General features: G+C 37.8%; 4 protein-coding genes across 11 annotated transcripts; 3 read left to right on the top strand and 1 right to left on the bottom strand.

Annotated features, from left to right (window-relative positions):
* Positions 1-231: 231 nt before the first annotated feature.
* On the top strand, positions 232-2,569 carry LOC120014732 (probable protein phosphatase 2C 34). 3 transcript variants are annotated; one of them, XM_038866771.1, is made up of 6 exons: positions 232-419; positions 782-1,029; positions 1,147-1,455; positions 1,650-1,767; positions 1,860-2,083; positions 2,221-2,569. In XM_038866771.1, the coding sequence occupies exons 2-6, from the start codon at positions 787-789 to the stop codon at positions 2,437-2,439; spliced, it is 1,113 nt and encodes a 370-aa protein (XP_038722699.1). In that variant the 5' UTR covers positions 232-419; positions 782-786; the 3' UTR covers positions 2,440-2,569. The 3 variants fall into 3 exon arrangements, with proteins under 3 accessions (XP_038722699.1, XP_038722700.1, XP_038722701.1); XM_038866772.1 differs by having other exon boundaries at positions 232-403; XM_038866773.1 differs by lacking the exon at positions 232-419 and adding an exon at positions 480-700.
* Positions 2,570-3,204: 635 nt separating this feature from the next.
* Positions 3,205-5,832, top strand: LOC120015324. Its single transcript, XM_038867699.1, has 8 exons — positions 3,205-3,595; positions 3,722-3,852; positions 4,005-4,082; positions 4,175-4,219; positions 4,305-4,349; positions 4,483-4,534; positions 4,952-5,048; positions 5,486-5,832. Exons 1-8 carry the CDS (start codon positions 3,220-3,222, stop codon positions 5,649-5,651), a joined length of 990 nt encoding a protein of 329 aa, XP_038723627.1. The 5' UTR covers positions 3,205-3,219; the 3' UTR covers positions 5,652-5,832.
* A 685-nt stretch (positions 5,833-6,517) lies between these two features.
* Positions 6,518-11,965, bottom strand: LOC120014360 (pumilio homolog 24-like). Its single transcript, XM_038866289.1, has 17 exons — positions 11,599-11,965; positions 11,323-11,376; positions 11,002-11,063; positions 10,794-10,875; positions 10,569-10,692; positions 10,387-10,470; positions 10,024-10,138; positions 9,538-9,688; positions 9,329-9,442; positions 9,105-9,176; positions 8,372-8,422; positions 8,208-8,258; positions 8,000-8,107; positions 7,713-7,913; positions 7,522-7,596; positions 7,000-7,247; positions 6,518-6,889 (listed from the first exon to the last, which is right to left on the bottom strand). Exons 1-17 carry the CDS (start codon positions 11,845-11,847, stop codon positions 6,754-6,756), a joined length of 1,977 nt encoding a protein of 658 aa, XP_038722217.1. The 5' UTR covers positions 11,848-11,965; the 3' UTR covers positions 6,518-6,753.
* Positions 11,966-12,192: 227 nt separating this feature from the next.
* Positions 12,193-20,349, top strand: LOC120015263 (WD repeat-containing protein 43). Of its 6 annotated transcripts, none has more exons than XM_038867602.1 (14): positions 12,193-12,293; positions 12,499-12,593; positions 13,099-13,242; positions 13,351-13,466; positions 14,795-14,949; positions 15,513-15,601; positions 15,700-16,231; positions 16,346-16,510; positions 17,013-17,170; positions 17,266-17,345; positions 17,722-17,833; positions 19,115-19,189; positions 19,290-19,455; positions 19,855-20,349. In XM_038867602.1, exons 2-13 carry the CDS (start codon positions 12,504-12,506, stop codon positions 19,434-19,436), a joined length of 1,863 nt encoding a protein of 620 aa, XP_038723530.1. In that variant the 5' UTR covers positions 12,193-12,293; positions 12,499-12,503; the 3' UTR covers positions 19,437-19,455; positions 19,855-20,349. The 6 variants fall into 6 exon arrangements, with proteins under 6 accessions (XP_038723530.1, XP_038723534.1, XP_038723532.1 ...); XM_038867606.1 differs by having other exon boundaries at positions 19,934-20,349; XM_038867604.1 differs by lacking the exon at positions 19,855-20,349 and adding an exon at positions 19,596-19,848.
* The last annotated feature ends 581 nt before the right edge of the window (positions 20,350-20,930 follow it).

A 20,930-nucleotide genomic window follows, 5' to 3' on the forward strand; every position in this document is an offset into this window, starting at 1 on the left:
AATAATAATAATAATAATAATAATCTCTTCCAAGTGCTTCAATGTCGGTACTAGGACGGTGCGGTATTTTTTTTGTTATGAAGTGTCTAAAATGCCCTTTACGAATACGTAATAAAACACTGCCAAGTTAATGGCATTGTTGTAACTTCATTGTGACGTTACAGTTGCTGTAAAGCTAGCCTATATTACATTACGTGTCTTGCTTTGTGCTTCCAAGTTGAAGAAGAGAGATCATATAATGGGAAAGAAGCCACACCAAGGTTTTGGATTTCTAAGCGCAAGTTGGCCTCGCCGGAGTCACATCAAGTCCCGGCCGGTGATCGGAGGTTTCTGTCAAAGGTTTCAACAAATTACCACCAAGTAACTGATCGTGTTGAATAGTTTGAAGTTTCTGCTAGACAAGGTTTTTTTGCATTCTGGTATATATTCTTATTCGGTTTGTTGATCTTTGCAGGTTATGTGGTAAAGAATTTTAGCTCTTTTGATATTTCTGGATATGTTTTTTGTTGGGTTCTGTTTGGTTTCTGAAAGAAAAGAAAATGTTCGATGAAAGCGAAATATCGGATCTTTTCCTTCTGTTTGATGAAATGTTTCTGTAGTAAATACAACCAATAACAACAAGAGGATTAAATTCCAATCTTCCTTCCTTTCCTGAACTTTAACAGCAACCAAACTAATAACCGGCTCTCACTTTCACAAGGTTCAAAGTCTGGCTACTTTGTGATCCAATTGAAAATTGATTGTGTTGTGTTTGCTAAATTTGTATACGATTGGAATGCAGAGATAATGGTGCTTTTCCCCTCTATTTTAGACGGATTGGCAAGAGGTGTGTCTGTCAAGAAGGGAAAGAATTTTCGAAATGATGTTGGAAGAGAAGCTGCAGAAGCACTGGCGAAAGATGCGAAAAAGAATGAACTGATGTTGAGTTCATCTGGCACGGTGAAGTCCATCAACTCCAATAACTTTGCTTCTGTTTGCTCCAAGAGAGGGGAGAAAGGAATTAATCAAGATTGCTTAATTGTGTGGGAGGTATTTGATTGTTTTCAACTTTTGGGGAATACTTATTTATATATAGCGAATTTAGATTTGAGAATTCTTAATTTCAACTAATGGATTGCCACCGGCTTTGGGTTTTTTGTTTGGTAGGAATTTGGTTGCCAAGAAGACACCATCTTTTGCGGAGTTTTTGATGGGCATGGCACTTGGGGTCACCATGTAGCCAAAAGGGTTAGGGAATCAGTGCCTTCTACGTTGCTATGCAATTGGCAAGAAACTGTGTCTGTGACATCACTTGACCTGGATTTTGAAGAGGGTTTTGACAGAAACCTTCATGAGTTTGATGTATGGAAGCAGTCATACTTAAAAACTTATGATGCTATCGATCGGGACCTTAAGCAGCATCCTGCGATTGATTCTTTTCGCAGTGGAACCACAGCTTTGACAATAGTTAAACAGGTATGTATGAAATTGGATATATTGGTCAACTAGTCCTTGGAATCCATTGCACCATCCTTTTAGAATTCTGGTAGACACAATGCTAACTTCTACTTGTGCGCGAGTATTGTTTACCCTTTTTATGATGATGATGATTACTTCATGAGTTCACTAAGAACTGGCCTGATTGATCTTAACCTGACCATTGTCTTCAGGGCGAGCACCTTGTCGTAGCTAACGTGGGAGATTCTCGGGCTGTGCTGGCAACTACTTCTGATGATGGGACTTTGCTTCCAGTTCAGATTTCCATCGACTTTAAGCCCAATTTACCACGTTGGCATTTTCTATCCCTTTTGTGTGCATGTCTAAGTGCTTGTCCTTCTGCAGTTCAAGTACTTTACTGATCTTGTTTACAATGGTTGTAGAGGAGGCTGAGCGAATAATGCAATCCAAAGGGCGAGTGTTCAGCTTACATGATGAACCAGGGGTGTACAGGGTCTGGATGCCAAATGGTCTGACACCAGGACTAGCCATTTCACGCGCTTTTGGAGACTTCTGTGTCAAAGACTTCGGCCTCATTTCAGTTCCAGCCGTGACTCAGATAAACATAACAATCAGAGACCAATTTGTCATTTTGGCAACAGATGGGGTATGCATGATCTTGACAATAAAAATACATACATAGCCTGAAAGTTCAGATTTTACGGCTTAAACTCTTAAAACAGTAGGCTCACTGCTGATATCATCGCAACAGACTTCAATACGTACGCTCTTTGTTTTACTCAGGTATGGGATGTTATTTCGAACCAAGAAGCAGTAGAGATTGTGTTTTCAACACCAGATAGGAGCAAATCAGCAAAAAGACTTGTGGAAGCAGCTGTTCGGGGATGGAAACGTAAGAAGCGAGGTCTTGCAATGGATGACATCTCTGCTATTTGCCTTTTCTTCCACAATCCACCTGCTGAAATGGTAACAAAACAGTCTAGCATGAAAACTGTTGAATAAATGGCTTCAACTACCAGAGCTACTTCTGTTGTGTAAAATTGTAAACCTTAGCTTATGTGTGGTATGCATGTAGTTATGTGTGCAAAAGTTGAATAAATACTACTGAATACCAGTTTCTGCTCTGCAAAAATTGCAAAACTCAACTTAATACTATGTATAACTAAAATTATCATTCAATGAGGATAAGTCTTACTAAGATTAATGGGCATAGCATATTTAGGTTTCAAACCATTGCCTCGTTAATTTTATTTAACCTATTACACAAGCACATGGGGGGAATACTGGGGGTGTCTATTGGGTCCGGAACCCGGCCCAACCCATATGTTATCAGGCTGGCCTGAATCGTGTCTTATCGGTTTGGACCTAACCCATCCCAATAAACAATTAACAGGGTAGAGTCTTCAGTGTGTATTTTATAGTTTTTCGAGTTCTAGAGTCACCTGATAAAAAAAAACATAATTAAGGGTTTTTGGGGGACTCAAGACTCGGGCCCGGCTATCCTTAATAAGATTATCAGTCCGCCACTTTGACCCAAGGCCAAAGCCCATTTGGCTGGCAGCCAGAAAGGGCCAAGCCCAAGAGCTGAAAGCCAAACAGAGGTGGGTGATGTGTGATGTGTGATGTGAGCATGACCACCACTCCGTCCAGAGTCCGGACACTATTTCAGAGTTGGCTTCAGCCCAATTTTATGAAACAGCCCTGTTTTCCAATTTTTCGGCCCATAAATTAAGAGTTTAGGAGTTAAGCCCATCAAGACATTTCGAATTGACCAAAACATCCATGTCAATTACTCGAAATGCCCACTCTCTCCTTCGCCGTCTTCTTCTTCACCTATCAGTCTCCCATTCTTTGGACTCGATTATGACCAGTACTTCTCTCTCAGTCCCCTGGTCCTCTCCTTTCCTTCCGTCACGCTCCGGCCACGCGTTGCCAATACACTTTCCTTTCGCTTTCTCTTCGCCACACACTCCATCGCACTCTCCACTTCACTCCTCTCTGAAATTCGGTCGTCGGGAAAATCTCCAACAGCCGTCCCTGGTGGCGTCCGTGATGGATCAAGCGACTCCATTTGAACTAAGAGACAGAGACGATTTCGAGAAACTAGTCTCGCCCGATGGTCTCATCTCCATTTCCGGCTTCGGTTCTCTCCTCTCCGGTCCGTACGGTTCCTGTCTCCAAAAGTTTCTGATCTTCCCCAATCATATTATGTTCATATTCATATTTACTTATTTATTTTATGGGTGCGTGCGTATGATTTGGAATTGATCCACTATGAACGCAGAGAGAAGCGCGAGGAGTACGTTTCCCGATTTGATAAATTTCAGGGTTGGGAGATTGAACGGATTCCGACGCGTCTTCGCTCACGTGGCTCCCATTTTCTTCGAGCGTGGTATAGCCAAACCTGAAACCAAGGTCTGTAAGTGTACGTTTTGTGTGTCTTTTCTTAAGCTGTTTGTTTTGGTTGTATGGTTGCTAAGAAAGATGGGGAAAAAGAAAGTGAAAGGAAATCGAGTTAAACTAGTCTTTCAAGGAATTTGATAGCGTGCTCATAATGCATGTCTCAGGAAATATCAAGCTTGAGCGTGGAGCCTTGCCAAGGAGAAAGGCTCATAGTCACAGTCTTTGAGATTAAAAAATCAGAGGTACTGTTGACATGTTTAAATATTTTCTAGTTATGGACTCAGGAACAACCGAGTATTGAAATTTTTGTATGTGTTGATGCTTATGTGTACAGATTCCAGCTTTTATTGAGAGGGAGCTCGAGTTTCGATTTCTTGCTGTAAGTTTTCTTGCATACATGTATACGTATTTATATGTGTTCTGAGAAATGCTTTGGTTTTAGATGTTCTTTGTTTTGGTGACAGGTTGTGCCTGAAACTCTTGATGGGAAGCCATTTGATTGTCCTGCAGTATGTGAAAAATATACAACACGTAGTCTGCACTTAATATTAGACTCGAATTGCATTCCAAAGTTAACTTATTTGCTAGGAGTTTGGTTCAGTTGATTAGTCAATGAATTGGCGGCCTTTGGTTTTGATGCAGGTTGTCTGCGCTCGGTATAGTGACGAGGAGTTTTTCCAAATTAGATGCAAAGGTGATCTTTTTGAACGGGAACATAATTGTTTGTATTGGATACTGCACTTTAGTGAATTTATTTGTGGGTTGGGGATTGTTTCACGTTGGTGCAAGAATGTATGTTTCCGCATCCTAGCAAATAGCTATACACTTGGTATTGTCGTCATGAATTGATGTGGTTATTTTCTAACTAAGCATAGGAGGTCGTCAGTTGCTTAACTGCTATGCCCAATAAGTGGTGTTAATAAGGATAATCCATGTCTGCTTTTGTGATCATTGGAAAGCATTCACTGGTTGCAACATTAGCACAATACAAATGACTGAGGTTACCTTCTTAGTGCATGCCTTTTGCATGAGCCAACATTAGTAGCTTTGCCTTGTGTAACTTCAGTGGTAAGGGTCATTGATCATGTATCTGCTATCTATTTTTCTGCAGGGAGCCAGGAGATCTATAATCAGCAGTATGGACGTTACAACATTGATAGGATTTGGAGAGATGACATCTTACCTTGTCGTGCTTATCTTCGGCACTGGTAAGTACTATCTTTGATAAATGAAATGCCTTAACATCACCCTGACGTGTTGAGGTCTCTACTTATTTTTAAGTCTTAACAAGAACTGAATTTCATAGGAAAGAGAATTTATATCACCAGCCCAAATTATTCATCATCCGAGTCTTTATCACCAGCCATATTGTAGACTGAGAATTCTGAACTTGAAATTAGGTCATCCATATATACATACTAAAAAAGGGGTTTATAACAATATAACCTTTGAAAAAAAATAATTTAGCGGCTTATAAGTTGTCTACCCATCCAAAATATTGAGTACTGTTTTATGCATTGAATTAAGATCATTCCCCTTTTGCCTTTAACTTGTGTCATGCTAAATTCGATTTGGTCAACCTGAATGTGACCAAAAAAATTTCATCTAAACTAGGGTTAACTTCTTGAACGGCTGTACCCTGCAGTGTCTTAGCAGCCAAAAATCTCAGTGATGCAGCATATGACAACTTCTTGGATCATACATTCCTTGCTGACCGTAAAACAACAATCGGCCAATATTTGGCAACAACAGGTTGTGGCATCATGAAAGAGGAACCCCCAGAGTCCCTCAAGACACGTTATGGTGGCTGACCTTCTTAATAAATCAACATGTAGGACTAGGAGACATGCTCGAGAGTTTATTGTAAATTCTCAGAGCCAAAGATTCATGCTGTATTTGTTTTTGGCTTGGACAGATGAGTAGCCTGTGATGATAATTATGTAACTGAAACAATTAATTATGCATTTGTTAAAACACTTAAAACACTTAAAACTTATAGTAATTTGTTATTCAATGAGGATAGGTTACGAAATACTACATTGGGATATTATGATATAGCTTGATACCTATTTGTATTCATTTCAGGCGCTTCTTCTATATACACATATCTGATATCAGCTAGTGTTTTTTCTATCCCATGTTGAGATGAATACACATGATTTTATATGGATTATGTGAGGTATGTGCTCACGATTTCACATGAATTGTTCGGATTGAGATGGTGTAGCAGACTATTCTTTGGACTCTCTTAGATGCGATAAAAAGGAGTAGAATGAGCTAGGCCCATGCTGAAAGAGAAAAAAAAAAAACTGTCAGCCGCCACTTATCCCACATCGGCCTAAGCCAACATCCGAGTCTAACACATGCCGTATAAAAAGTAGGACATAGATAAAAGTTTGTCATCCGATCCTGTCAAGGGAGAACGGCAACCAGTTGATGATCGGTCAGAGATGGCTGGTTGTGCCGACTCTTTTGAGAACACATCTTATAACGGCGAGCGACTCCTGCCTACTTTGTCTGGAGTCGCTGGCCAATTTTTGGAAGCCTTTCTTCTATGGAAAGGCTCACTGAACCATTTGTAGGAAATTGGTAGCCATGCTTGTAGTATTTTAACCTTTTGTAATCCAGAGAGAGCGTTGGATCTCTCGCAAAGAGATTGTTAGTTTGCTGGATGGTCTGTCAAATGCAACCAAATCCTCATAAAGATAGAAGATGGGTCTGTCTAATGAAAAAGAGAGCGTGGGCATAGTCCTCATATTCATCACCCCTAGACATTATATATGGCAAAATCATTATTGAAATGCCCCTCTCAAAATCTTGTGCTCGATTCATATTACACAAAATTCCTCCATACAAAAAAAAATGCTAACTTAAACCACATGTCCACCTTGACATCATACCCTCTCAAACGAGTTAACCTTCCTTAGTTGCTTTCTTGGTTTCAGAGATTTTAAGAGCTCCACCATCTACAAGTGGCTGCAGCTCTTTTCTTGCTAACTTCTGGACCTCAGGATGTGTGGATTCCAGAAATGCGGATACTACTTTACAACTGCGGCGGAGCAAAGCAAAAAGAACAAACAAATATTAAATCTCACTCGGTGGTTTTCAGTGCATAAGTAAAATGAATCAAATCATAGTAAGCAAGCAAATGGTTGTCACCTGTGACCTTGTGCCCACAATTCACACTTTCCTTCCAAAGCTGTCTTCCATAGAGTGGAAGCAAAGCTGGGACAATCCAGAACTAGGTTTCTTATGGTCCGACTTGAATGAAAATTTTCAAGGACGTGCTCCTCCTCTGAATCTTCAGATTTAGACTCTGCTGCTAAAGAAGATATAGCTTCATGCAAGGTGTTCAACTTGTCATCCAAAGCTGGGTGAAGAATGCTATCAGAACCCCCAATTGCAACCTGTATGCACACCAAGAGAAAATTTAAGGAAGTGATTTGCTGGATTAAGGCTGGGACAAGTTCCAAGGATTGCTTAGCGGCCTATGTGAGCATGGATTTGAAGTTGAGTAAAAAGACTAGTCTATATCATAGATAGATTTTGGAGGGAAGAAGCAACCCAAATGAACTTTCAGATAGATAGTCTCACAATTTCTCATCAAAGCAAATTTCGGATGCGAATCTGACCAAAGAAACATCACAAGGAGAAAAATCAGCAAAAAATTAGAGGGACTACCTCGTATAAGACTTCTTTGCCGAAATTTGACCTAAGTAATTCTCCAGCATGCTCGATGCATATTTTAATGAGATTCTGCATAAATGAGATGATAGGGAAAATGTTCAGGCATGGAAAAAAAGGGAGAACGAAAAAAAAAATGCAAAATTAAAGCTATACATTAAAAGGTTCACAAAAGAAAGGCAACACACCTCAGCAAACCCACCATCGACCAACAATTCTTTCCTTCTTAAGGAAGGATTTTTCTTTCCCCCTTCAACTGATTGAATCTTATCAGCAAGACTTGAACCATCATTGGCCTCGATGGCTGTACTTTCAGGGATTGTCTCATCCTTGTTACTAGATTCTTCATCATTTGAAGACTTTGCCTCAGAGTTGACTTCAAACTCACCCTGACATGAACAAATAATGTCATGTTCTAGTATAGAATGAAAAGTTTAAGAAAGTTATACACAAGATTAAAAAAAAAGTTAACTACCTTGGCACATAGAGTAGGAATGTTTGAATCAAGAGAAGCCAGATCATCAGGACTTAGATAGCGTGAACAATTTGGATGCAGTAGCTGAAGTAGCACACGCCTTCCATTCTGAAATATACAAATGGCGGAAAGAATTTTTTAGGAGGGTTAACTAAAGAGGGGTAGAGTTAGAACTAGACAACCATCAAAGTGCAGCATATATAAATACCCTGTCAAAAACAAGCTCCTTCAAAATCGTTTGAAGCTCACGAAGCACAATCTGTAATTACGAAAAACTGATTAATAAGAATCACCAGAAAGCAATACTATACCTAATACAACAGAACAATGATCCACACTAGTACTTAGTGCAGTACAAATAAATAAACAAACCTTGGTTACAAGTTTCGTGTCATCAACAGTAGAAACAATGCAGACAAGAACCTGAACGGTAATGAAACAAAATGAACCTTGTGTGGCAAGAAAAAACAAATGAAAAATCACACAGAATTGACATCTAACATCACATATGTCTTTTAGAATTTGAAAACAATTGAGACAGCCATAAGAAAATAATAAACCTCGTCAGAATACTCCATTTCTTACTGACAATGAATATATTAATCTCAAGTCAGATACTCCTAATGCCTCCACGCCTTGTCATGAAACCAAAAGTTACAGCACACTCACATACTACCCTCATATGGTGAACCAGACCAAAAGTGCTCAAAATCAATCTTGCAGGTTAAGGGTGAAAATAACAAGAGAACCAGCAGAATCCAGCAGCTTCTGAAACAAATAAGTTTCAAATATACGGTGAAAGGAAAAGAGCTTGTCACTTTTTAGACCAGTAAACTTAACTGTTACAAATTCTGATCATACTGGTAGTTGGTTCACTGGATGCACATAGGGAACCACTTAAAGATCTGTGCAACACTATACTACACTATTCCACATTAAATAAAAAAAATCAGGATTAATACAAATTACTGATAATAGGAGATTCATGAAGTACAAGTCAGATGGTATGTTCAGGACCTAACAGTAACTCATGTCATGGTGAGCGGCAGAGTAACATCTAAGCAAGAAAATGGACTGAAGCTGAACTTTTAAAAAAAAATCTTACCATACTCCCATATTGATCATGAGCTATCTTGCTGATGTGGCTTTTCATTCCTTTGACAATTTTCTTTCGTTCCTAGAATAAGAAACAACACCAAAAACTTATGAGTCAACAACATGCAGAACTTGACTCTTGTACGTTTAAATGGGGAAAAAAGGAAAAATAAATAAGGAACTTATTTTCATATATTATAGATATATAACTTTTTTAAGCCAGTTAAAACAAACCTTAGCACTCCCATGCTTGACACAGAGCATTCCAAGCCTAGATCCATCTCTAGTATGGATCATTCGAACAAGAAGTGGACCTGATAACTGCTCAATTACCTCCGCGGCAGAGGACTGACAAGTAGATGAAGAATAAAAGTCAAGGGAAAGAAGATATCCAAAAAAATTCTTACATATTTAATGGATAAATAGATAAATTTTCAAAACACCTTATCAGCTATGGTCAAGTACTCTATGAGCACCCTGTGTATAATAGAGTGGTCCACTATTCCTTTCTCAAGAATCGGCTGAATCACAAGAGACAGGTGCCGTAAGACCGAAGCTTTCTGTAGGCCCAACTTTGACATCACATCTAGCAACCTGTCATGTCATTAAAGGTTTATGGAAGTTCCAAAAAAGAGTAAAATAACCTACATAGCCCAAAATTCATACATCTAACACATTGAATAAGTTGTTCAGTGTAAACTGCGTACTGCTCCCAAGCATGTGATCAGTAAATAGAATTTGAGAAAGCCTATAACACCATAGGATAAATTCCTAAATCCTTAACCAAATTGCATGAAGATATAGCTGCCTCAAATTTTATCTGAGAAAATCTTACAAGAAGACTTCAAGAATTTAAATTTACAACAGTTAAGTAACAAAAGCCAACACTGTTATTATGGGGAAAGTATACCAAACAGCTGAGTTGTTACCTGCTTTCTTTCATTAGCGTCAAATCTTTAAACAACTGAAGCTCAGTAGAATATAATTCCATTAGAAGTTCTTGTCTTTGAGTTGCATTACCCTGTTGGTAAGCATGCTCAATAACTGCAAGATAAGATAGTAAAAAGTCGAGAATCAGGAGGAGTAAAGATAAGCGATACGTCTTTGCAGAAAGACATCAGTTTTGCCAAACATAGCATTGAGGCAACTCACGAAATTTTGAAAACATAAATGATTTGATAGCTATAAGTGAGGAATTTTAAACTTTAAATATTTTTATACCGCAAAAAAAGGAAAATAAAAAACAACTTTTTTCTTAGTTCAAAAAAAAAGAAAAAAGAAATACAACTCACCAACAGATCCAACCATGTGGCGAAGAAGAGACGCAACATGCCCACGAAGGGAGGAGATAAACCCAGCCAACTGTTTTTTAGAAGCTGCAAGTAAAGAATATCTTCAAATGATGACTTTGGACAAAATGAACTAGTTATTCAGGAAGACCCAAAATTCTCTAGGCTGTTTAAACTGATATTACCATTGTCTAACATTTTCTTCACTAAATGAACCGCATAAGTGTTGCATGCCAGTGTGAGAAAATGTGGCCGAAGCTCCTCAAAAACAGCATCCTTCTCAGATTGTGAACAAAATTTGACACAAGTCTGGGGAGAAAAGGGGAAAAAGGATAAATAGCTAAAGGTAAGTACACTTAGAAACACATTTTTTAAGAGCATTCAAGGAGGAATTTTCTAAAAGAAGAAACCTGAAGGACACGGGACGAGACATGGGATCCAGCAATTTCTGGAATCTTTCCTTTCATCTTTTGAAGAGCTTCAGTAATAAACCTTGAAATAATTGTGAAGATAAAAAACAGAACATAAAGCTCACAGAGAAAAAATCGATGGGGCTAGAGTAATAAACACAGTATCAGGGAAAGCCACATTATGCTATGTTCATGTGAAAACCCATACTTGGATCTATCTTCTTTGGCGATATTCCGAACTCTCATTCTTTCCCACAGAGAAGCAAGCTCCTATTCAAAAAGTCAAAGAAATTTCTTTAAGAAAAAATTCATATAAGCTACCAGGAAATGCTATCAAAATTCAAACTAATGCAATTACATAATCAAGTATAGTATTATCTCATAAATTTTTCAATCTCGAACATAAAGATAGAAATAGAAATCATAATCATTAGTGATTGTATTCCAGCTGAATGAAATACTAGTTCTTATATGTAGGCGGTACCATATTAACATCTGACCATATCAAACAATTTCATGGAATGCATACCTGTTCAAGATTGTAATGACGCTTCCTCTTCTTCTTCCTGGCCTCCGCCAGTTCCTACCATAAATGGAAAGCCCAGTAAATCATAAACGGTACAAATTTTTTTATGCCTCATAACGTTAACATGGCAATGCAGTGACAGTGACCAACACATATAATAAACTCCACCATCAAAACGTTACTATTTTCTCGCAACTTATAAATCAAATAGCAAGCATAAATTCAAGCGTCATAAAAGCAAAGGACACGCACAACAAACGCATAGCAGAGTATATGAACCTTGGCTTTGAGGCGACCCTCTCTTTTGGTTAAAGGCGCTTTATCCTCTTTAGAGTTATCTAAGTTGGCTCTGATTGGTGGTTTAGATGGCTTGAAAGGCTTCTTCGCGCCCTTATTCGGAGGAATTCGGGTCTTTGATGCATCGAGCTTTCGCTTCTTGGAAGGGGAGGCACCTGGCTCTGTCTTGTTGGCACCTGCAATGTGCTTTCGCTTTTTCGCCTCTTCTCCTTGTCGGTTCTTCGCCGCCATTGGAGTGAGCCTTCCCGATTGTTTCCGTTGTCCCAATGCTTCGGAGTTGTGGAGTTCGTGCTTAAGGGGTGTTGAGGGTTTTGGGAGTTGGAGGCGACGGTGCTTGTTTCGTGTATACAGACTACAGTATACACAGGGGGAAACTAATCGAGTTTGGGCCCTTTGGGTCTCGCTTCACGGTCCGGCCCAATAATTAACATTTTCATTGGGACAGGTCCAGTAATCAGTATATTGTAAATGGGCCGCATAGGCCCATTGGGCCTTGGCTCGCGGTCCCAAACTCTCATTAAAAGCCGAAAGTAATAAACCTTGCGACATGAAAGAAAAACGCCCTAAAATAACACAGCTGCCCCTCCCTCCCTCCCTCCCTGTGTCACCGACTCATCGCCATTGCTCTTCCGCCAACATCCTCTTCTCCTCGGTTTCTGTCACCGGCCTATTTACAGGCACGAATATTCTGTTTGCTTACCTTTAGAATTTTTAGTTTTCGTCGGGTTTCGGGATTCTTGATGGAGTGCGAGGGTTTTAGCAGGGTTTAAGCGAAAAAAATTCTAGTTTATTTTGTTAGACATGCATTACGTATTACTTGTGGAATCTGTTTGATTATTCACATATATGAATAATGGATTTCTTACGTTCTTCACCTTTCAGGGTTCATGGGGTCATCGAATATCAGGGACCTCTTGACATCGTTTAGTCCTGCATTGGACTTCTTTGCTATCAGTTCTGGAGATGGTCGAATAAAGGTACCCATACTACTTCCTCAGAAGATGGTTGTTGATGTCTGTTGCTGAGAAAAAAAATGTATTTGTGAATACTAAGAACTTGAAATTAGTTATCTACACCTCTCTTTCACACGCACACACATATTTAACTATGAATGTGTGTGAGTGTAGATCATCTGGATGACTGCTAGAGCATAATATGGTTTCTGTTTGAATCTGCGAGGAACTAAGTTTTAGATATTTGGGCAGCTTCTTTGATTCTGTAAAATGAATTTCTGTGTTACATTGTCTCCTTGTCCAGTGGACCAATCTCATCTTTTTTTTGCCTTTGAAAACGGCAGTTCGTGTTTGTGCTTGTGCATTTTTCTCATTAGTCATGTTTTTTGTGTGTGTGTTTGCTTTGTTTAATATTTTGTTTACCTTCCTTATTTGTTGATACCAGTTATTATTTCTCATAAACTGACAGATACTAGGAACTTCTGGTATATTTTTATTTGGGAATAACAATTGCGCATTCTCTCCTTAGATATGGGACACCGTGAAAGGTCAGATCCAGACTGAGTTTGCAGATATCACATCGAGTGAATCGACAGATATATTTTCTAAACCGGAACGGGGCCACCTTTCTGTTGATTACAAATGCATGAAGTGGTTGTCTCTGGACACCAAAGTATGATAGAGAAATCAAATGTTATTCTCCAGTGCTGTTTTGAATGTTTGGCCTTTACAGTTGTTGAAGTGAATTGTGACTACAACTATTGTCTATTGATGATTGCAGAAAAAAAGAAAGCTTGGATGCTCGTTGTTAGTACTAGGAACGGGAAGTGGTGATATTGTGGCATTCGACGTGTCTGCCGGTCAATTGAAATGGATAGTTAGTGACTGCCATCCCGGGTAAGTTTCTTGTTAAGACTCACATTCTTCACTCTTCTTCATTTTCCATCAGGAAAGATTATCATTTCAAAAGTTACTCTTTTTTTTTCAATTTGCAGCTACCTTTTGACAGTTTTCAAGTTTCACCTTTAGAGCTTTGTTTAGGTGTCCTGGCTTGCAATCTTAGTGGTTGGAACAATAACCTTACCTTCTAAACTCTTTTTTTTTTATCCCTTTCTAAATTCCTTTATCCTACTTAAAAGAGTTTTTGTTATTAGTTTCATGCTAAGTGACCAAGGTGCCTATCAGCTTTGCAATGCCCTTGAATTTTGTACTGGTGGGGGGTTATATCTGTGCACTAGTATAAATTGATAACGATGAATCCCTATAAAGGTCCTTAGAAATGTAGTTTACTCTAGAAAGATGTAGCTCTGTATAATCCAATCTAAATCATTTCATCACTTTTGTGAATAGGTGCTTTGGCAGCCAAACAGTGAAAATTATTTATATCTTTGACAACCAATGGGTATCCAAACTCAAATGCAGATTATCAAATGCAAAATAGCGGTAGAAAATGGGCAAACAATAGCGATCTTAGAAAAATTAAGTAGAAATTAGTTATGTGGTCAATGTCAGCCAAGCTCTTGTAATTAAAGAAAAGAGAACCAAGCTAGCAAATATGGGTTCTGGAAGCAATTTATGTACGTATATAGAAATGCCTCAGTGATCAACACAAAACACATTGTAACGATTTTTTCATTTCATGAAAGCTAAAGCCTCCATGATGTGTGGTATTTGGAAATTACAGAATTAATGAACCAATTCTAGCTGCCTAAGTATTATGTGGAGTGCTAATTACAAAAGAAAAGAGTGCCCTTTAAGAGGTGTTTGACTTAACAAAAGTAAGAAAGGTGAACGACTACCTTTGAATTAGGTGTTTCTGCTTTATAGCCTGTTGATTTCCATGCTGAGACTGTTGCCATCTTTCAATAGGTACCAAACACTCATCTTTGAACAAATAACTTGAAGCAAAATTATTACTAAGCTGTTAAGCCACCCTCTATTACTCTTGAGAACAGGTTATGAGAATCGTGATCTACTTTTGGTTCTAGCCTTCTAGGGGACCTTGCAAAGAAATAACAATCCTTTCTCTTTCTTGTATGTTTTCTAATAGCAACATATTTATTCAATTATAACTATTTCAAACCCCATATGACCTGATGATGGCGTTTGTTGAATTTCGCTACTGTTGAAATCTTTAGGTTTGGAAATTCTTGAGATGAAAATGAAAAAAGTTACTTTCAGAAATTATTTGGGTTGCGTGATCAACGTTTTACTCTATTCTGCAGTGGTGTAAGTGCTATTTCATTTTCAACAAATGGTTCTTGCATTTACTCAGCTGGTGAAGATGGGATGATTTGCAAAATTGACCCACTTACGGGAAACTTTCTAGAGAAGTTCAAAGCTTCTACAAAAGCAATATCCTCCATCTCTGTTTCACCAGGTACATCCTTTTCCATTTTTGTTGCATACATGCTTTTTGTACTTTTGGAGCAATTTCATGGCTCCTGCCATTATATTGCTGAAGATGAATTTGAACAATAATATCCTGATGGGCACTATATGTGGTTTCAGTTTTGGTGCACTAGAATAACGTTTGAAACTTACCTGTAGGCTCAGTCTCCAAGACTTTATCTAGTAATTTTGAAGAATTTAGTTGAACGATAATATGTCAAAATGTAACCAATATGTGGTTTCAGTCATGAACTTTTTGCTGAAGGATATTTGCTGCTTCTGTTTCATGAATTTAATCTTGTCAATTAAGAAAAAAAGGCAAAATATTTGATCTACAACCTTTTTTTTGTATAATTTTGGCGAAAGTATTTTTTTAAAAGATAACAATTGAACCAGTGGATGTGGTACACAAGGAATGTATGCAATAATATCAGAAGTGTTAAAGCTTGTACAATTTGGTCAATTACCTTTATTTATGGGTTTACAATGTGTCATATTATTATGGGATTTATAGTTTTTTGATACAGTAATTTGGGTTACTGTGTGCATCAGATGGGAAGATATTGGCAAGTGCAGCTTCACAATTGAAAACTTTTGACTGTTCCAAGCAGAAAAAGATACAGAAGTTTTCTGGTCATCCTGTGAGTTATTTTGTTTGAAACATGGTTATAATAATGCCTTTTTTTTTTTTTTTGTGTTCTGATCGTAGTTCACTAAAATTATGTTGAACATTGTGTAGGGAGCTGTACGCTGTATGCAGTTTTCTGAGGATGGTAAATACATCCTCTCTTCTGCTGTTGGTGAGAGATATGTTGCATTGTGGAGGGCAGATGGGGGCAAGAAGCGGTCAGCAAGCTATGTTCTTGCAATGGAGCACCCTGCTGTTCTCCTGGATAGCAGGTGCAGTGATACAGGTTTATTTGTTTTAGCCATCTCAGAAACAGGAGTTTGTTACATATGGTATGGACAGAATGTTGAAGACTTACGAAATGCCAAACCCACTAAAGTTTCATTAGATCATGAAACTTTTCATTTGAAAAACCACAAGGGTGCATTACCTGCAGTATTTGCTGCAAAATTACTAGGCATTGCCAAACCTACATCTGGGCATGTGTTTATTGCATATGGGTTGCCAGTGAAGCCTTTGTTTCAGAAATTGTTGGTGCATTCTGGCATGGACGTAAAGTTAAACGTTTCGCCTGATGGTGTTTTTCTTCCAATAAATCAGTCTCTTATGAAAACCAAGAGAGGGCAGGGTGCAAGAAGTGGGGGTAAGGCCTGATAATTGATATACTCTATGTTGACATATTTTGACATAGAAATCTTTTTCCTGGAATTGTTGGTGGTATGAAAACTCATTTATCTTTTGTTTAATAATTCTACAGTTACTGCATTAGACCGTGCGAATGTGGAGGATGCCTTACTTCCACTTCCAAAAGTTTTTGATAATAATGAGAAGATCAGACGTCAAACTTTGAGTTTTGAGACTGATGAGTTAATGGTTGATGCTGTTGAAAGAAGCGGCCAAGCGAACCTCGCTGATAATAAAGGTATTCTCAAAATTTCTCTTGTTTTTCAGCGTGTTTTCATTGAGATATAGCACTTTCTTAGACACTGAATTTTCATTATCATTTTTTATGTTTTTATGTAATACGGGTATTACGGTATTACCTTTTTGATGTAATGATCTACCGAATTTTTGAGAAGCACCAAGGGGATGCAACCCAACATATTTTGAGATAGTGAGCTAATACTACAACACGTTATTTGTAGTGTGAACTTTTCCCTAAATCATGAAATTTATGTAGGTTTTTTTATTCCTTAATTTGTCGAGTTCAAGGTCTGAGTTCTCATGAGTTGCATTGGTGTTCCCTCTCTCATATAGTCATATATGGCCATGTTCTGTCAATATATGAATTGTGTTATATAAGTGTTCTTTACTTCTTTTAAACTCTCTGTTACTTATTTGTATTCTCAGTAATTAGCATAGTGCTGCAATATGCTTATGCGTTGCACATTTGCACTACTTGTTGGTTCTGCTGGTTTGTGCAGATGGCTTGATGGATGTTGATGCTGTAATAATTTGCATGGAAGAGCGATTGAGATCATTAGGTGTACTTAGTAGCAAAGATGATAGGACACTCAACTCTGCACTTGATTCTACTAAATTTAGGGGTATCGATCTTGAAGCCAATCTGACGCACAAGAAGGTTGATTTGTTTCTTATCTTAGTGTTTCTGAATGTTATGTCTTTTCTTCTCATGTTCAATTTGCGTAATTTTATATATTCATATGCACTCCACAGATGAGAGCTACTGTTTTGTCTATGGAACCTAATGACGCCTATGAATTCCTTGGAGTATTGGTTTCCATCTGGCAATCTAGGTCTGTCTTTTCCTACAAGAACTACATTTTCCTTTTCTAGTTGATCTATTCTATGTAATGTCGGAAACCCTTTTGTGGCCTTGCTTTAAGTTGTGCACATGTTGCCACTTCCATCCATTTGTTTCAGTTGCAAATATCAATTTTTTATTTTTTTGGAAGCAAAAGAGGCAAAGTCCAATTCCATCATAAAATGAACTATTATTTGAAATTTGCGATATATTCAGTTGCTGTCCGCTAATATGTGCATGCGACAGTGCTTGTTTGTTTCATTATCAATCAAATTTAATCAAAATCTTGTAGAAATTTGGGATTTCTATTTTGATATATTGTAGGATAGACTATTTATGGCTAAGTTTTAACCTCAATTCTCTTACAGGTCTGGTAGTGGACAGTATGTTCTTCCATGGATATATAGTATATTGGTAAATCACAGTCATTATGTTATGGCTCAGGAACCAATTACCCAGCTGCTCAATTCGTTGTACAAGGTAAGGAAGTTAATGTTTGTGAAAATGAGTTGATTTTGTTGATCCTTCATTTAAATACTGTATCTATAGCGGATCTTCAGACAATAGTGTTGTCTCTTGCATCCTTCTTCGCCATCAGTTGTTTACCTTTATAGTATGCATCCTTGAGGTAAGAAACAATATATAGAACGGTAACTACCCATTAAATTTGGTAGAAGCTTTTTCCATAGGGGAGGATTACATGGTTGTTAAGAAGCTTAAATAAGTACTAAGGCCCACACCTTGTCTTTCTACTTGCTATTTGTTGTCCATAACGTAGATGGCTTCTCAGTTGGCTGGCATGCTTTACTTGATGGAGCATTTCTTGTTCAATTCGAGGCATGAAGTGTTGCAGTTCTGCTACTATTAGCAACATGTGTTTGAGTTCGAATAAGTTACAATTATATACGATTCCCAGTAGATTTACCAGTTTTAGATTCACTTGTAAGTTTATTGTGTGCTTATGTGTAGCCGAACAACATGGACTCTTGTACTTTTGCACCTCTTTCCACAGTCATACATTTGTAAATAATGCTTGCCTTTGTGATTTGTTCTCTGGACAGCAGTGTTCTGCGGAAAAGCGTGTTGCATGGGATGATTATGAGCAATATTTGGCTTGAATGGCTTTAGCTTATATCTTATTTCATAATATTTTTGGGATGTTAGGCCATTATGTGCTGGTTGGGCTTGTATCTGAGCTAAACAACTTTGGGGTTTATTTATTAATTATAGATACAGATCGCATGAAGTTGATGATATATAGTAGTACATGCATGATACTCGAGTGTCATTAACTCTTCTGAAGGTTTGATGTGTCAGCAATCATTGTGGTTGCTCAATTGCTTTTTATTTATGGAGGAAGTTTATTTTATATAAGTTCAATTAGTAACTTGAAATGAGAGCTTGAACTGGTTTTCATGAAGAGAACATGCCTGTGCAATAATGCAATTTCTTATTAATGTTAGTGTAAACTAGAAATAATACATGAAAAATGTTGCCTAAGCTTTGGAGAGATTAAACTGGGAAGACCTCCTGGTTTAGGTCTTGTACCCCAAGAAGTTACTAAAATAGTAGTGTTCTTTTTCATAACCACCTTACTAGCTAGGTGCAACTACCAGAATGTTAAGGTTTGCTCCTTTATTTGAACTGTCTTCGAGAAAAATTGACTTCTTGCTGTCAACTATGGACGACTTTAAACTCTGTCGATTTCTGCTTTTTGTTTATGGTGGGCATCGCATTTTGAATTATGTTTTTCTTGTTCAGATGTCCAAATCAAAAGGCGAGTCTGTTCAACCTTTATTACAATTATCAGGCCGTTTGCAACTTGTAACTGTGCAGGTCAGAAACTTTCACATCCTTGCTTCTTGAACCTCCAAACTGTGGAATGCTTCTTTTCGTTTTCCCTGGTATTTGATGGCACTGTATATAACCTTGACAGATTGACAAGGCTGCTCTGAACAATGCTCAAAGTGTAGGACGTAATGACCAAATGGATGATAATGAAGACGAGGATGATGACGTTGATGAACACCTTTATGGGGAAGACGATGACGAGTCCCAATTAAGTAGTGATGATGACAACTAGATTAATCTGACCATAATAGGTAATTGAGACTTTTTTCTGCCTGCTACTTTACTGTGTTTGTTGATCATTATTCTGTTTGGATGATGGAGGGGTGATTACTATTCTTGTGACCTACAAGTGCTTATTGGCGTTTTTTTTAATAACTATCTTTGTAATTAGGCATTGGCTTTGAATGACTATCTTAGGAATATCTTTGGAGTATGAGGACTTCATTTTCATAGTGGACGGATGAAACAATCAGAATTGGTGATCCAGACCACGGATTAATTATCAATTTATCATAGACAAGTTGTGGTCTAGTGTCCAGTTGATAGAAAGAAAATTCTATTTTTAATTTCCATATTGCAATGGCCATATTGCTTTTCTTCCTTGCTGAGAAAGGCTTGATTAGTTAAACTTGTAAACTTGATATGTTCAGGGAGTTTGTTCTGGTGGACCCATGAACTGCTTTTGCTGCCTGGGGCAACTGTTTTGACATGAATTTACACTCTTCACAGTCTTCAGGATGCATCTTTTGTTGCTGCTGACCGGGTAACTAAAATTTGTACACTCTTTGGTTCAGCATCGCATGCTCGTGCCCTAGCTTGTTGCTCATTGTGGCATTCTATCTTTACTTTTATTACTTGCTCCGCGGTGGAATTTTGAGTTTAGCTTGAGATGGTCGATGCATAACGTGTTATATTATTAGCTAGTGGTTTCTTAAGTCTTCGTTATTTCTTTTGTAATTCTTTGTGGAATTGCAAATGTTGTTGATTTTTTTTTTCAGTGACTGCAAATCTAGTTTATTAAACTTGTTAGAACGTCTAAAAGCCAAAGAAACGTGATGTGTGTCCATAAATGAATGTGTCCAGACTGCAAAGGATGCTGCCAGATGCAATTTGAGATACTGGCTTTCGTTTTTTTCCCCTACCCATTTAAATGGTCTTCATATCTTATGATATATAATGCGAATCTCTTTTGGATATGCTTAAGTTAGTGAAATAATTGGCGCAATGAATCTTGTTAAGAACCAATCCCTTGTCTTGATATGCTATCTTCAAACCAATTTATTCTCTTTAGATTTACTATTGTTTACTTTTAGAACTTATTGATGTTCTCATATACAATCATTATGATGATGAAATAAGTCCAGATTTAAATATCAACAATTGTATTATTCTCAGCTCTAGTTTTGGAAACAGAACAACTGGTTGTTTCTTGTTATGCCAAAAATAGGAGTCACATGACAAAATAATTGCTAGTGACAGCAGCTAGTGGTGGGATCGCCTCTATAGTTAGCATCCAAGTACAAAAAAGAGTGGGGAGAAGTAAATGCAAACACAAAACAAGGTACCTTCACAACATAAAGAATATGAATGATATTAGACTATTATTATAGTGCCCTAAGTAAGAGAATCCAATCATGAATTGGACAACTGCATCGATTAAACGTGTAACGTCAGGTTGTGCTGGAATTGTTTAATCAGACAATTGCAAATTTCTGTAGAGATTCAT

This window comes from Tripterygium wilfordii, chromosome 14, assembly GCF_013401445.1.
Source record: "Tripterygium wilfordii isolate XIE 37 chromosome 14, ASM1340144v1, whole genome shotgun sequence".
NCBI lineage: Eukaryota > Viridiplantae > Streptophyta > Magnoliopsida > Celastrales > Celastraceae > Tripterygium > Tripterygium wilfordii.

What these genes read in the sequence shown, in the direction of transcription:
- LOC120014732 (XM_038866771.1), top strand. Translation starts at nt 787, where the DNA reads ATGGTGCTTTTCCCCTCTATTTTAGACGGATTGGCAAGAGGTGTGTCT. An exon ending in ATTGCTTAATTGTGTGGGAG is followed by an intron (nt 1,030 to 1,146) that starts GTATTTGATTGT and finishes TTTGTTTGGTAG; the next exon opens with GAATTTGGTTGCCAAGAAGA. An exon ending in TCATTTTGGCAACAGATGGG is followed by an intron (nt 2,084 to 2,220) that starts GTATGCATGATC and finishes TGTTTTACTCAG; the next exon opens with GTATGGGATGTTATTTCGAA.
- LOC120015324 (XM_038867699.1), top strand. Translation starts at nt 3,220, where the DNA reads ATGTCAATTACTCGAAATGCCCACTCTCTCCTTCGCCGTCTTCTTCTT. An exon ending in CTTCGGTTCTCTCCTCTCCG is followed by an intron (nt 3,596 to 3,721) that starts GTCCGTACGGTT and finishes CTATGAACGCAG; the next exon opens with AGAGAAGCGCGAGGAGTACG. An exon ending in TTTCCAAATTAGATGCAAAG is followed by an intron (nt 4,535 to 4,951) that starts GTGATCTTTTTG and finishes ATTTTTCTGCAG; the next exon opens with GGAGCCAGGAGATCTATAAT.
- LOC120014360 (XM_038866289.1), bottom strand. Translation starts at nt 11,847, where the DNA reads ATGGCGGCGAAGAACCGACAAGGAGAAGAGGCGAAAAAGCGAAAGCAC. An exon ending in GTCATTACAATCTTGAACAG is followed by an intron (nt 11,064 to 11,322) that starts GTATGCATTCCA and finishes CTTTTTGAATAG; the next exon opens with GAGCTTGCTTCTCTGTGGGA. An exon ending in GCAAAGAAGTCTTATACGAG is followed by an intron (nt 7,248 to 7,521) that starts GTAGTCCCTCTA and finishes GTGTGCATACAG; the next exon opens with GTTGCAATTGGGGGTTCTGA.
- LOC120015263 (XM_038867602.1), top strand. Translation starts at nt 12,504, where the DNA reads ATGGGGTCATCGAATATCAGGGACCTCTTGACATCGTTTAGTCCTGCA. An exon ending in AGAAGTTTTCTGGTCATCCT is followed by an intron (nt 15,602 to 15,699) that starts GTGAGTTATTTT and finishes AACATTGTGTAG; the next exon opens with GGAGCTGTACGCTGTATGCA. An exon ending in GTTTCCATCTGGCAATCTAG is followed by an intron (nt 17,346 to 17,721) that starts GTCTGTCTTTTC and finishes ATTCTCTTACAG; the next exon opens with GTCTGGTAGTGGACAGTATG.